This window comes from Poecilia latipinna, unplaced genomic scaffold (genome assembly GCF_001443285.1).
Source record: "Poecilia latipinna isolate Pla-1442-1.1 unplaced genomic scaffold, P_latipinna-1.0 Scaffold2837, whole genome shotgun sequence".
In the NCBI taxonomy this organism is placed as follows: Eukaryota; Metazoa; Chordata; class Actinopteri; order Cyprinodontiformes; family Poeciliidae; genus Poecilia; species Poecilia latipinna.
Window position 1 is genome coordinate 21,810 of NW_015115453.1, and position 14,913 is coordinate 36,722.

The following is a 14,913-nucleotide window of genomic DNA, read 5'->3' on the forward strand; positions in this document are numbered from 1 at the left end:
GTGATTAGTGTGACCAAATAAAGAGCATGAAAATTCAAGTCTTTTGTGATAAAAAGGAAACTAGGTTTCTTCTGTCTTTCTGTTTTTTCCATGCAGGACATATTTTTGGATGGATTTCCTGCATCTCTGCAACTCCTCCAGAGTTACGTTGGGCTGCTCCCTGTCCAGTCTGTCATCTTCTGTGGCGCTTGTAGTTACACTGAAGTTTCTGTTGACATAGCATGAAAGAATCGATGGTGAGTTAACACTTTTGCAAAGCTCTGTTGTAATCAAAAGGCCTCGAGTTTAGAAAGAAGCGGGTAAAGAGTTCTAATTAACCTGTTGGTCTCAGGTTGTCATTCACAATGACAGGGGTGTCAAACTCCAGTCCTCAAGGGCCGCTGTCCTGCAGAGTTCAGATGTGCCACAGGTAAAAAACAGTGGAATGAAATGGCTTAATTACCTCCTCCCTGTGTAGATCGGTTCCCCTGAGCCTTGCTAATGACCTAATTATTCTTTTCAGGTGTGGTGCAGCAGAGGCACATCTAAAAGTTGCAGGACAGAGGCCCTTGAGGACTGGAGTTTGACACCCCTGTCACGAGAGGACCCAAATTTGGGTCCTCTCGTGACAGACAGGTTAAAAAGAATCATCCTGATGCACAAATCAACAAATTCTTTCGTGTGTGTTTGTGTGTGTGGGACGGCCTTTGTGTCATGCTTTGCTTAGAGTGCAAGACTTAAGAAGGTTGTTTTTGGCACCGTCTGCATGGTAGATTTTCTTTTTGTGCAACTTCTCTTTGTACTTCTTTGAAGTAATCTCACCCGGGTGCCACAATTCTGAATAGTCTGCCTTTCTGGACTCTTTGTTAAGTGTAGACTGATGGATATATGAACCCTGAATGCAGATGAATACAACTCCTTCTAATCCCATAACATAACTGATGTTTCACATCACAGCAAATACATAAGAGAGGGATGTGGCCCCAAAAAACATGTTTGGTGTTTTTAATGCACTCAGCATTCTGGAAACTTCTGTAACGTAAAGGCCGACATGAAATTCTTATGTCTGCTACTGATTGGAAATGTTTATCAAACAGAGATATGTAAAAACAGGAAGCAAACAAAATTGGTGTTTTGATTAATTTTCATGCTGGCTGATGTTTAAAGCAACAACTTCCTGTTTTGGTCTCTGGCTTGGGTTGATTTTTTGAGGCTATGTTTTTATTTTTCATTCTGTCCTTTGGGAAATTGAGGCAAGTAACTATTTTTGACCCAATTTCTTGAGAGTCAACCTATATGCAATATGTTTAAGCCCCCTCCAAACAAAAAGTCAGCATTTTTTTCTTTTCTCATTCTTCAGGTCATCAGACAAAAATGATAAAAGTAAATACAAAATGACGTTTCAAATTATGACTTCAGTTTAAGACAAAGCAGCCATCCAAACCAACCTCTCGCCTAATGACAGCTGGAGATGACCAGCACTTCACTACATGCAAGAGTGACCAGTTATAGACAACGAATACATTTATTGATTGGTGCTGTAATCCCTGTTTGGGCCTGTGAAATTCTGAAAATACGACACATATCCTGATGGAAATGATTTAAAACTGAGAATTCTCCTTTTGAAATGCTGAATTAGGAAAAAAAAAATACGAGTACCATATGTCAAACTTCAAATATTTGGATATATCCTTAAACATAAATTATTATATTTTATGTTCTACAATTCCATCCGAATCGTTTCCTTGTAATTACCATTACGGTTCTTCTCCGGGGATACGGTCCCTCGACTTCATTCCTTTGAAATATCTCGGTGCCTGTTTCAAAAACATCATGTGTACGCCTTTATGATGACACCCGGCTGTTGAAACTCAAACACAAACTTCAATACTGTTAACCCCCATTTTCAACATCCTTCAAAACTGATGAAATGCCCAGAAACGCGGGGCCTAATTTTCCGCAGCCACGCCGTCAATGGAGCACCGCTCAGCTTTCATCTCTCTCCCCGTGAGTTGTCGTGCAATCACATCATTAAAGGCCCCGCATTAGGTAATTTGTGGAGTGACAGCTTGTCGCTGCGTTCAGAACAGCTAGCGCGTATGTGCACACACAAACATTTCTCTCTTTTTCTTTTTTTGTCTTTTCTTCTTGTTGAACGCTTCCGCTCTCTGTCTCTCTCTCTCTCTCCCACAGGCCTTGCCCTGGCTCATACAGTGTGTTCAAATGCATGGGAAATAATTGGCCATCCCTTTCATCACAGGATTATGAGAATAAATCTCCTTTTGGAGGAGAGCAGCGCCAACAGTCATTGAAATCCTGTTACATGGAGTATTATCCTGCAACTAATTGCTTTTTTTTCCGAAAGCTAAGCCCCTCTCCCACTCGTGTTAATGCACTTTGATGAATTCATAACTGGTTCACTTCATGTGGAAGGAGTTCGAGGGAAGATGGGATTTGTGGAGAAAATTACCAACAAATAGTATTTATTTATCTATTTTTTATTACCATGTCTTTTGGCAGAGGGCATCTACTCGCTCATAAATATAATTAAGTGCAGGGATGTTTGAAGCAGGCTGCCCTGTTGGACAGCAGCTGTACATCATCTTTAATCAAGCAGCATCAAGGACATTAATGCAGGATGACAGTTTCATGTGCAATGCTCCCAAGAAAGGTTTCTGAAGAAATATTTTCAACGTAAAAAAAAAAATGAAATAAATCAAAGTAAAGGGCACTTAAGGGGAAGAGTGATGGGGAGAAGATTGAGAACAAAACAAATACGCAATAATAATATTAAAAGTTATTTTTAGCCATGTCTTCTGGCCTGTCCATCAGTTGGGCCAGTTCGTTGGTTCACTCTTATAAAAGTCTGAAAAAGATTGCTATGATCCTTAAAATCTTGCAAATCAAAAATATTTACAGAACGCCACTGAAGTTTAGTGATTGACATAAACCTTTATTGATCCCTGGAGGCTCTTCCAGCAGTAGAACTCATGATTAATAACGACATTTACTTTTAGTGCAGTTTTGGCTGCTTTTCAATGTCGCTGTCATGTGAATTTCAATATAAAGCTGCTTTCTAAAAGGTGTTTTTGAAAGATTTAGAGAACAATGCTGGTAAAATTACCTATATGCCTTGAATTGCATTGCAGTGATGCTGCTGGCATGAGAGCTTGTCTTGCTTTCTTACAGCAGTTTGTGTACTTTTATATTTAAAATTACATTTTTCTAAACGTTTTCGTCTCTATGTAGAACAATGATTTGAAAAGCAGCTTAGTTTGCAAGGCTTCATGAAAATCTGACCTCAGAAAACTTCTGCAAAAGAATTGCTTTGCTTGAATGAGTGACTTTATGCTAACAAATAACTCTCTTAGGTCTGGCTGCTGACTCTGCTCGACGTAAGATGGAAGGTTTTGCATTCTCACTCCTAAATTTTTGAATTTTTATGTTCCCATAATGCCAAGATCCAAATTGTTTCTTAACTCTGGAGTAAAGAAAAATGTTTCGAGCAGATGGACCGATTTACTCTCACAGATATCACTCACTGTTTCTGCTCACAAGATCTCTAAGGGAAGTAAAAATACTTCCTCTATCCTATTCCGTGTAGTTAAAAAAGCCTGCACATTCATTCAACAAACTTCTGCTAGAAAAGCGTTTTGTCGTGACATGGCATTTCTTTTTGAATATCGAGTGAACAAATGTTTGTACCATGAAGCTACAACCGATGATGGCTGACAAAGGTCGTGAATTATACATTATTACCAAGAAAGCAAAGCACAGAGACTCAATGAAAGTCTTACAGTCAACTGAACATGAAATAAGGGCTGAAAATGGAAATCCAAGTTGTTGGGTTTACCACAAAAACGGGGCATCATGGTAGAATGAAAACTTGCTTTTTAAAAGGATTGTTGGTTTTGGATTATGTTCTTAATATAAAACGTTACAGAATACTACATTGGCATTCTCTAAATTATGGCAGCACAGGGAACTTACAAATCCTGGCTCCTTAACCAACAACCCCATATTTCTTGGAGCTAAGCAGAAGTCAAACTTGTAGCAATCCATCAGAGCAACTAGACAAAATTCCCCGTGTTTCAAAAACTTTCTTCCCCACATCCCCACCATGAAAAAGAATTGTATAATTTCCCCACTTTCCTCAGACAATAAAACCGCAGTCGGTTCCAGTTTCCTTTTCTGCATGTCATTAATTCCACTGTGACATCATGGAGTCCTCTCGTCCATGCAACTGCTTGTGCAGCGGCGGCGATTGGCCAAAAGCTGTACGAGCGCGGGAGTGACGTGTGCGCACGGTGGAAACAGCGTTTCCAAACACACATGCATGCACAATCGCTATCCACTTCCTATCAGCAACAGGAAACCCCTTGAGTCATCATGGAGCGGCGCTCTGAGAGTAAAGCAAACAATTTCAATGAAATCATGTGGTGGCTGGTGAATGACAGGGAGGAATTAAGAAATGACGTTCCTGGGAGGCGGAGGGAAGTGAGCTGAGCTTTTCAAGCGAAATTCTGCTGATGACAAACAAGGTTCCAATTAAGTGGATTCCACAGAAAGGAAAAATGTTTCACACATGAGTTTGATGGGTCACAATGATTTATGGGTTTTCTCCAATGATCAGTCGATCTAAATTTGTCTCAATGGTTCGTTGTGTACCTGACCTAAACTGGAGTTTTTGTTTTGTGTGTTTAGTGTTAAGAGGATTTTCATCAGGAGTAATCGTTAACCAAATCCTCGAAACCCAAAGGCATCTTTTTATAGAAATGAAAGGTAGATGTTGAACATGTTGAAACTATTTACATTTTTTTCCCCTAAAGATAGATATTAAACCTCTGTCTTTGTTTTCGCAGCATTTCGACATCAGTAATCGTCTTCGAGTGGGTGTGTTTTCAACTTTGGTCATATTCTCAGATTATTTAGATGGAACAACATTTTCTTTTCAATTACTTTGTTCCTGGAGGGAAAGCCAGGCTTAAATTGTAATTGAATTTCAATCTGGAGTACGTTCATCCTTTGTCTTCCCATTTATCCGGGGTCAGATCCCAGAGGTAAGAGGTCTAAAAGAGGAGCTCAGACGTCCCGCACCCTGGAGACAGTCTAGCGTTCTCCAGCTCATTCCAAAAGGTTCCAGGGTCATGGAGCGGGATTAGGCGTATTTCTGTTTTCAAAGCACAAAGCTCTGCTGACAGGCTCTCCCAAGGTAAGGGATGTCCAAGCTGCGGCCAGATGCAAAACAATGCAGAGTTTCTTTTCTCGTTGGTTTTGGAGGAAAAAGCGCTTATTTTTGGCGTTCCCAAGAAATCTCTCGGTAATTGTGGCGGTACGTCGTTGTTTGATGCTGTATAAATGCTCTAAACACACCGAGAGGTGATAACGCCGAGACGGAAGGAAGACGTAAAGATTTGTGTTAAAGTCAAAGTGATTCACAGGGGAGATGCAGAGACCTGATGTTTCAGCCAAAACGTTGAACTGAACTTGAACTGTTTTGTTATTTTTGTTATTTTTTTTATTCTCAAATTATCCTTAAGATTTAAAAAAAAAACAATAATATTTTGTTTAACTTGAACTTTTGGTTCTTTGTTTTGAGGAAAAATTCAAATAAGATTATCCAAGGACAAAAGGAATATTAAACAAAACAAATATTGGAATATCAAAAGGTTGTTTTTCTTAGCTAACAGGACATTTGAGTCTTGTTGTCTCCATGTGCTCCTTTGAGCAGTATTGCATTTTTACGTATTGTTTTAACTAACTTTTTCTACTCAGGCGATCTTATGAAGACATCTTGAGTTTGCATTTTGTGTGGCGTCCTCGAGTGCTGAGAAAAGTGCCTCCCAAAGGGGAAAAAAACCTGAGAAGTTTGAACATATTTGGTTTTGATTTCAGTCACTAAGGGATGTCAGGATGTCAGAATTCAAGTAAACAATTGGAACAATGAGATAATAGGGGGCAGAGTCTTTCGTTTGCTCAGTGTCAGGTCACAGAGTTAACGGGGCTGAGAGACGAACCCGGACATCCGTCTTTTATTCCAGCTCATGCATTCATCCAGTTCTAGATCTCCCCCAGAGTTTTATTACAGTGGGATGTGTTTGAAAACCCCCCAAAAAAAAAAAAAAAACATGTGTCCAGATGGCGACCTGATTAGATGCAACAAAAAAAAAAAACATCTCGGTTGATTCCTTTTGATGTTGAAGGCCCGTGGCATCGTCTCTCAGCTCGCCACAGAAGGAAGAGCTCCTTGATCTCACTTTATTTCTGATTCCCGTCATGAGAAGGAGGAAGATCATTTCATTTACCTGCAGCATCCACATATTGTTAATTCTCTTTTGCCTTCAAGTCCTCAATTTGTGTGTCCACCTTCTCCTCCTTTCAACCATGAACAAAATGTCACACTACTTCTCCCCTTAAAGGATTTTTACACCTGAGCAGGATTTACTTGTATGATCTCTATTTTTCTAGCACTGTGTTCAGGTTATCTGTCCTTATCACCCACAGTTCTTCAGAAGCACACGATGTAGAAGGTTGAAATCTGTCTAAGGAACTATATATCTTCTGAAATTTCAAAACTTTCCCATTTGTTCCAAGAATTTGTTTAAAAATAGTTTCTCTCAGTTTGTGTGTGTGTGTGTGTGTGTGTGTGTGTGTGTGTGTAAGTGTGTGTGTGAACATGAAAAAAGTAGTTAAATAATCCTCCATTAAGGCCATTCAGAGAATGAAGGACAGGCTTCTACAGAAAGCATGAAAGAAAAGCAAGTCGTGCCGCTGTTGATCGTGATTTCCTGTTTTTTTTTTTTTTTTTTAAATAGCTGACTGAGTTAAAGCTGGAAAAGCATAAAGAGAATCAGCAAAATCATAACACCCACACTGCTGGACTTCTATGAAGAATTAGGAACTTTTCAAGCCGTTGAGGTCGACTTATATGTGAAGTTAACCGTGCACGCAATTTCTAAAACTCCTAAACTTTCGCTTTTATTCCAAGAATTTGTTTAAAAATCGGTTCTCTCCGAGTGTGTGTGTCTCTGCGTGTGTGTGTGTGTGTGTGTGTGAACATGAAAAAAGTAGTTAAATGGCCCTCCAATAACCAAACAGTGACCAGTACAAAAGAGAAAACTTCAGACACAAAAACCCATCATAAAAATTAAATAAGCCACTTGAAGTACAGGGGGAAATTTCAACCTTTTCGAACCACGTGAGATACAGGGACCGATTTGACACGCCTGTCAGTGGTACTTAAATATGAACCGCATTTCAGCAAAATATTATTCCTTGAAACTGCTTCTTTACAAGCTCTTGAGATAAAAGTTTCTTGTGAATGCACTTTCAACATCATGTCCCCCCCTCTTCTTCTACAGCTTCGCAGAAGACCTTTAAGGAAGTCTTTCTGCTGAGTATGTGCAAACATGACAACTCCCCTGTGTGAGAAGAAATGCTCTCAATCAATAGGGAACCATCTGGAGGTATATGTTCCAATAAACGTGGTTTTGGTGCACCGTAAAAACCCGAGCAGAGCGTACTGTAAAATTTGAACCAGATTTTGAAACCCGAGTGGGTTTTGAAATACAAAAACACATGTATGGCCAAGAGGGCAATCAGGCTCATCTACAGCCTCGCAGATGAAAGACATTGTGATGGACAAGTTGGGATAACTTGCAAAGGGAAGGCAGCATGTCTTGGCCAGACTAAAGTCTGGAGCAATTCCACATGAAACAGTCTCCATCTCAGCTCCTGGTTTGATTGATTGCCCTTGAGGTCACCGGAGGTTGTAGAAACAGAGCGCATTCATCAGAGGTGGTTACTGTGGTCCGATGACTAACTCCACACGAGACCTCAGCGTTTAAGTTCGCAAAGTTTTCAGAGTGCAGAGGTCAGGATGTACAGTAGAGCAGAATCGCACGCATGCGAGACCAACTTTTTTATTTCAGAGGCAGACTTTACACCCAGGGGGGAAATAACTGTGCAGTTCAATATCCATTACACGTCTGTATCTCACTTTCGTCTGCAACGGGGTGTCAGCTTGCCAAAAGCGCTGAAACAACAGGAGAGTCAGACATTTGGGAAAATCTAATTTTACCCTTATATATATATATATATATATATATATATATATATATATATATATATATATATATATATATATATATATATAAAAGCACAGCCTCTGGCTTTTCATATAATAACTAGAGTCAAATAATTGACTTTCTAGAACCCTCCACCTCTCAGCTGCATACACTATTAGGTTATTTTATATCTATTGTATGTCTTGTGTAGGTTCAGTGAGGAGGTCATTGCTTGGCAGAACATGAAAACAAACGTGTCTGATGTCGTTTTGCACACCAGGCAATTACTCTGCCTGAACCTTGTGCTGGTTGTTTGTTTCCCCTGTGTCTTTGGTTGATCCTTGGGTTTGAGTCAAACAAAGCTCTTAAACTGTGACTCATACAAAATCAGAAAATAAACAGGAAAAAAAAAAAACTAACTAACTTAACAATAATTGTTTTGACCTAACCTTCGAGTATGGAGACTGCTTGTATCGCACATTTCTTTGCCAGTGTAGTTTGCAGCCATTTTTAAACGTCTGTCATTGAAAAGACTCAGTTTTTTTTCTGCCAGACCATCTGTCATCCCTCTATCAACTGTCACCGTGGTATCAGGGGGGTTGGTGCCTACCTCCAAACAATACGGGAGCAACCGGCTTGATACACCCTGGAGAGATTGTTAGGCTCAACACATAAATACGTTCTTACCTCCAATTAACTATGTTACTATGTAACTATGTTACCTTGTTACCCCTCCACACTTCTACCCCTTAGTATCAAGTGTCTGTATCACTTGATTTGGTTAGACACAACATTTTGGATAAGGTTCAAGTAGAAAATACTTCCTCTTTAGTTTTCCAAATCCCAAAGAAAGCACTTTATAGTGATCCACTGACCAAGCATTGAAAAATAATTTGGGGATTCAGACACAGCTTGGAAACACTTTGGTTACATTTTGACTTGAACCTTTCAAATCAGCGAAGTGAAGTGGGAACACGAAAAACAAAAAAAAACAAACGTTTAAGATGAGGGGAGTCAAATTTAAATGCAGCTTTAATCACAAAACATTAAGTTGAGGTTACAGCATCCTTCTGGTATGTTCTTATAGAGGATGTTGCATACTTTGTAGAAAAAAGTCTATCATCCTAATGTCTTTAATACAAGTATGCTGAACAGCAGATGCAGATAAATTAAGATTTTGCTCCAGCAGAAAGGTTTCGACTCCCAGATTTTGTATCTACGGTTGAACTCTTGGTGTGGTATTCAAGTAGCGCCCCTCCCTTTTTTATTATTATTATTATTATTATTATTATTATTATTATTATTATTATTATTTCTGTCTGTTTACATTAAGAAAGATTACCCAGCAGCAACACTGATTCCCAGCGATGGCTGGCTGTCAGCCAAAGCAGACTTTTAACTATTTTCAAAGCAGATCAATTCCCAGCCTGTCTGTATGGCTGCCAGCAGCGAGGGACTCTTCTAATTATAACAAGGGAGAGCATGGTCTGAATACTGTTTTCTTTTGCAGCTTGCCGGGGACTCAGTTACACTCCCACACAGGCACCGAATAGATAAATATAAGACATACACCTTCATATGCAGACAACAGAAGGCTGCAGCTTAACATAATTTACATCATAAAGAGTCAAATGAAGTCTAAACGTCTTGGGAGAATCTTATAAGGTGACCTCAACGCATCTCCTGTCTGGGGCAGAATAGACGACACTGGGTCGATCGCAATGAGACAAGAAGTTTTATAGAACCTGTAATGAGTCTAGATTACTCCAGTTTATATCTGAGCGATCCATTTAAATTAATAATAAACAACCCGGTTTAGGTTTGATCAATCTAAGTATGCTACAACGACCAGATGCAGTTCAAATTAAAGGAAAATCTCTGAAATAGTTGCCCGTTTAGCACTATAAAGCAGAAACAACTTTGGAATTGTTTGTGGCTAACGACTAGCTATCTTTTGTGCATTCCCAAAGTGGTTGTGCTTAATTTGTCACTCTTTCTTAGCTCCAAAGTGCTGCATGTGATTTAAAAGTAGGAAACTGAGGATGTAAAACATCTGTCTGCTGAATCTCAATTTCACCTCCAGCATTCAGATGTTAGGGTCCAAATGTGGCGTAGACCACATTAAAGCATGGATCCATCCCGCCTTGATCAACAGTTGAAGCTGACGGTGAGAGGGGTTATTGTGGTGTTGGATAAATTATCTTGGCAAACTTTGGGTTTTTGAGTATTCTGTAAAACCCCCACACCCTACCAGAGCATTGTTGTATTGTATTCCAACGACCTCACCAGATCTTAAGCCGACAGAGCTCCTTTGGGACGTGGTGGAAGGGGTGATTCATATCACCAGTGTGCAGCTGACAAATCTGCACAAAACTGAGAGTGATGCTCTCCGGTCAACACGGATCCAAATTTCTGTCGAACGTTTCGTCAATCTTGTCGAACCTATGCCAGAAAGAGTAAAGACGCTTAAAGGTAAAAGGGGGTCCAAAAGTCATCCCATGAACTACAGTGTTAGGTAACAGACTTTACTTTATTATTAAACATTGTGCCGTCTTAATGTCTATATATTTTGGCTACACCCTTACAAACTGTCACTGCGTGGAGTCTTGGAAAAGCTTTCTTAATCACAGCCAACACAAACAAGCCTATTTTTCTTGTGAACACCTGAACTCTGTGTCACACTGAAACAAACTACAGTCACACATCCTTTCTTTGATGTCAGACAACAATGACCCTTTCGGCCTGAGAACTGCTGCCGCTGCTCCTACAATAACGACTGTTCAAGCTGTTGTTTGGGACTTTAAAAGAAAAAGGAAGAAAAGACATCAGGAAACCTGTTCCTGTGCCTGCTCTGCTGCATGACAAAACACACTTGTTCACCGACACAAACGCACACACATCAATCAGCCTGGTGAGTCACCTTCAGGTTTTTTTGGTATCGTAGGACGACCACTGCACAAAGAAAGAATGTGAGACCTAAAAATAACAGCCATCATTCCTGTGGAATCTGCGGCTCATCCCATGTTTGGCCAGCCTGCGGGAACAGGTTTCTGTGACCTTTCTGAGTAGAGCAGGACCCAGCTGCTGTGACCTGGTTAAGTGTGTGACCTCCTAGAGCAAAGGAGCCGGGCTGCAAAATGTAAAGAGAGAGACATTTCTGAAGTGGCAAGCTTCTGTTTGGAAGGAGGAGCTGTTAGAAAGTGCAGACACACACACTCACTCTCACACACACACACACACACACACCCAGAGAGGCCAGCTGGTGCGTTTCGGAGAACGCTCAGCAAGCCTCTGCCGCAGCGACCGTGCTTGTTCAACATCATGCAGTGGGGGGGGGGAGAGAACTCTTGCACAACACACACATGCAGTCACGCGTGTGTTCACACCCCGACAAAACACATCATTGTCCACGTTGCTAATCACTTCATGTGCTGCCGTCTTCGACGGTCTCCTTCACGGGAATGTTTTCGATCTGACTTAGTATTCTATCTGCTCTTCACCCCGCAGTCTCCGGCTCTCACCCTCTGAAGCAACAGCCCCATAGCTCACTTATTATATTTTCTCGAGAATGTTGCATCAGCTGAACACAGATTGCATATCTGTCTCTCCTCTCCTCGGTGGTATTTTTTTGCAGTCATCTTAACTTCAGATTGCTTACAGTTGGTGTTGTTTACCGAGCCACGGTGGCATCCTTTATATGTGAATGCTTATAGCCCAGCGCTGCTGCAGTTTTATGGGGGTGAGTCATGTTCACATAACAAACAGGCCCTGCATGGGAAAATACTGTATCACACAGGATGCAGAGTTAAGCCGTGTGTTCAGTCCACACCTGAGGCTCTGCAGGGGGCTTGGGAGTTCAAAAGTTACAACAAAGCACACCGGCAGCAGAAAACAAAATGCGAGGCAGACACCGACACTTTGAGTTCACAGATAACGTTGTTAGTTTTTACAGGATGAATTGTGATTTATGTGAAGAAGAACAGAAAGTCACAGTGGTTTGTTGAAGCCCTGCGGCTTTCTTTTCTTCTCCGTTCCTTCAAAACCAGTAAAAGAAAAGTTCAACAGGGACGCCGCTGAGAGCTTTACGGCAGCAGGAATGACCACTGACCTGATGCCAGGGACTTTCTGTGTCATTACAAAAAGTAAATCACATCCCTTCCTTCTATGTGAAATGACATTGTGTGTTTAAAATTTTGCGGTCACAGTTTTGTTGTGTGCTTTGCAAACCAGTATGGGTTTCCTTGTCATTGTGTGTTTCTTTTTTTTTTTCTTATTTCTTATTTTTTTTATCATGTGGTTTGATTGCCGTTTGAAAGGTTCCCGGTATGTTATTGGTTTTATGTTGAAGTTGCGTGTGTTTCTGAATTGTTGTGCTTGCAAAATGTGGTGTTGGGTTTGCCTTTCTATTTTCCTCTGCAAGCTCCCTCAGCGGTGGTTTGGGGTGTGTTGATGTGCTGCATCTCAGCGTGGCGCACCAATGCGACTGACAGGACGGCCCTGCAGAGGACAGTGAGGGGAACCGAGAAGGATCTCCCAGAACCCCTCACGCCTGTGAGACTGCAGCGCATTTTGTTTCCCTCCACAAGTTGTTAAATCGGTGATAAGATGATGAACTTATGTTGTATCTGTTGTAGATTTGCATTTGTTTGTTTGTTTGTTTGTTTGTTTGTTTGTTTGTTTGTTTGTTTTATACATTAATCTTTTAAACTAACCATTGCCTTGGGAATTGGGGATAACCAAATGTAGCTCAAACTCGTTTTATTTGGAAGTTTGGATCTTCAAATTAAATCCGAATCGTCATCAACCAGTCACGCTTCAGGCAAGTGTTATTATTATTATTATTATTATTATTATCCACTCCCCACTGACTGCATAAGGTGAGGGATACGAAACGTGGCACCGTGCGTGGTGAGCTGACAGCCGAAGCTGGTTGTGTTTGTATCTAAGAGGGGGAAAAAAAATAATAAAATACAAGTACAACATGGCGATGTAAGAGCAGAATATTACGAAACGCCTGAGTCAGACAACAAGTTAGAGATGGTTAATTATTGTCTAGGAGCCTGCTTAATGATGTAGGCATGATAAGGTTGACTGACACATGATCTCCTCATTCCTGGCAGCTGCTCCGGTTCTTGTTGTATCAGCGCAATCTCAGAAGTGAGCAGGAATGTGGAGACTCGCAGCGCCCTGTTAAAACTCCCTCTGCCTCATGCCCGCTTGGAGCGCCTTTCTTTTCTTTTTTCTTTCCTTTTCTTTTTTTAAAAATACGTAAGCTGGAAGGTAACAGTGGGCAGAATCATCACACAGACGGGCTGAGCTGGAGTCTATGCTGTTACTGGATTGCTCAACGCTTGTGTCACCAAGAGGCTGGACTGGTCGGGCGGAGTGTTTGAGCTCAACATCAGTGGAGCGCACTCACTCTCAACCTCTGCGAGTGAGGCGGTCTCTTTCTCTCTCTCTCTCTCTCTCTTCCTCTCTTTGTCTGTCTGTCTTTTCCCTTCTTTCTCTGTCGGAGCTTTTCAGGATTGGATTCCCCCCACCCCCCTCTCTCTCCCTCCTCACTGAAAGTACCTCTGAAGAGCAGGACGTTGGATTTTACTGTTCTGAGAAGTCTCCGACGGGAAGAAATGGAGCGCACAGTTGACATATTCTGCTAGGACGCATCTTGAACAAGTGGACTCCCTCTTCAATTTCTGAATCTCATTTTGTCCTAAATGGTGAATCGGCCCTTCAGGATGAACTTGCAGTGCAGCAGCCCGGTGGTTCCCTGCATCCGCAGAGTCGCCCACAAGCGCCTGGACTCGGACGATCAGCCGCCGGCGAAATGCGCGAGGCTGAGCGCCGATTCGGGGGACCCGCAGGGACTCCTCGGCACGTCCCCCAGCTCCCCGGTCAGCCCCGCAGCCAACCCGGTCCCCGCCACCCACCAAGGACCGTCCAGGATAGGAGCGTTCTTGCTGCTGCCCCTGGCGGACCGGGAGAGCCTCCACGGCGCGATGAACACCGACACCGGCGATGAGCTGCTGTGCAAGGTATGCGCAATCCAGGGCATTGTGCAATTTTCTTTCAATGAATGATGTTGCTCAATCGCCCGTCTGACATGTTATCCGTATTTAGCGCACTTTTTTTTTCTTTTTTTTTTCCAGCAAATGTCATTCTCACGCGAAATCTGTTGACACTTTGCGTAATAACAGCGGTGTTGCTTAATGTTTTTTTTTTTTTTTTTTTTTGAGGGTCCTCATGAGGCCGATCAGCTGGAATAAATAACAAATAAACAGTCGCACGCCGACTTGCTTTGTGTTGTGGAAACGCTATCTCTCTCTCTCTCTCTCTCTCTCTCTCTCTCTCTCTCTCTCTCTCTCTCTCTCTCTGTCCGTCCTCAGCACCACAGCTCCATACTGTCTGTCAACTCGGTGTATTTGCATACACGTCACTGCATTACGCCAGGCTGTGACAAACACACAGAAATGCAAACATGTATGGGAAAGATGGAAAGCGATGATAGGGATGTGCCCAGATAAGGAAATATCCCTGCGCTGCTCCACTTTTGTGTGTGTGTGTGTGTGTGTTTTCTCTCTCTCCCCCTTTTTCCACTGTGCATAGAGTACAGTGGATGCGTTTGGCTTTGTTGTTTAATAAAAGTTAATCGCTTCATGTCTGAGTGACTCATTCGCAGAGGCGCATCTAAAAAGTTTTGCAAGAGGGTGAAGGGGGGGGGGGGGGTGCAAAATGGGGACCACTAAAAATTTATGCTGTGGCAAATCAAAACGTCATGACAGAATCTACAGTTTCATGTTATGGTTGCACTTAAAACCTATCTGTAAAAAAAAAATAAAATAAAATAATAATAATTAAAAAAAAAACTAAG

The 14,913-nt window shown here is 41.6% G+C and overlaps 1 protein-coding gene across 1 annotated transcript in view; it reads left to right on the forward strand.

Moving 5' to 3' along the window:
- The first annotated feature begins 12,946 nt into the window (after positions 1 to 12,946).
- The window catches only part of trib1 (tribbles pseudokinase 1), a 12,063-nt gene continuing 10,096 nt past the window's right edge, over positions 12,947 to 14,913 (forward strand). The window contains exon 1 of the mRNA XM_015021713.1: positions 12,947 to 14,077. Within this exon, the coding sequence (XP_014877199.1) occupies positions 13,760 to 14,077 (318 nt within the window). The 5' untranslated portion in view covers positions 12,947 to 13,759. The remainder of the gene's footprint in view (positions 14,078 to 14,913) is intronic.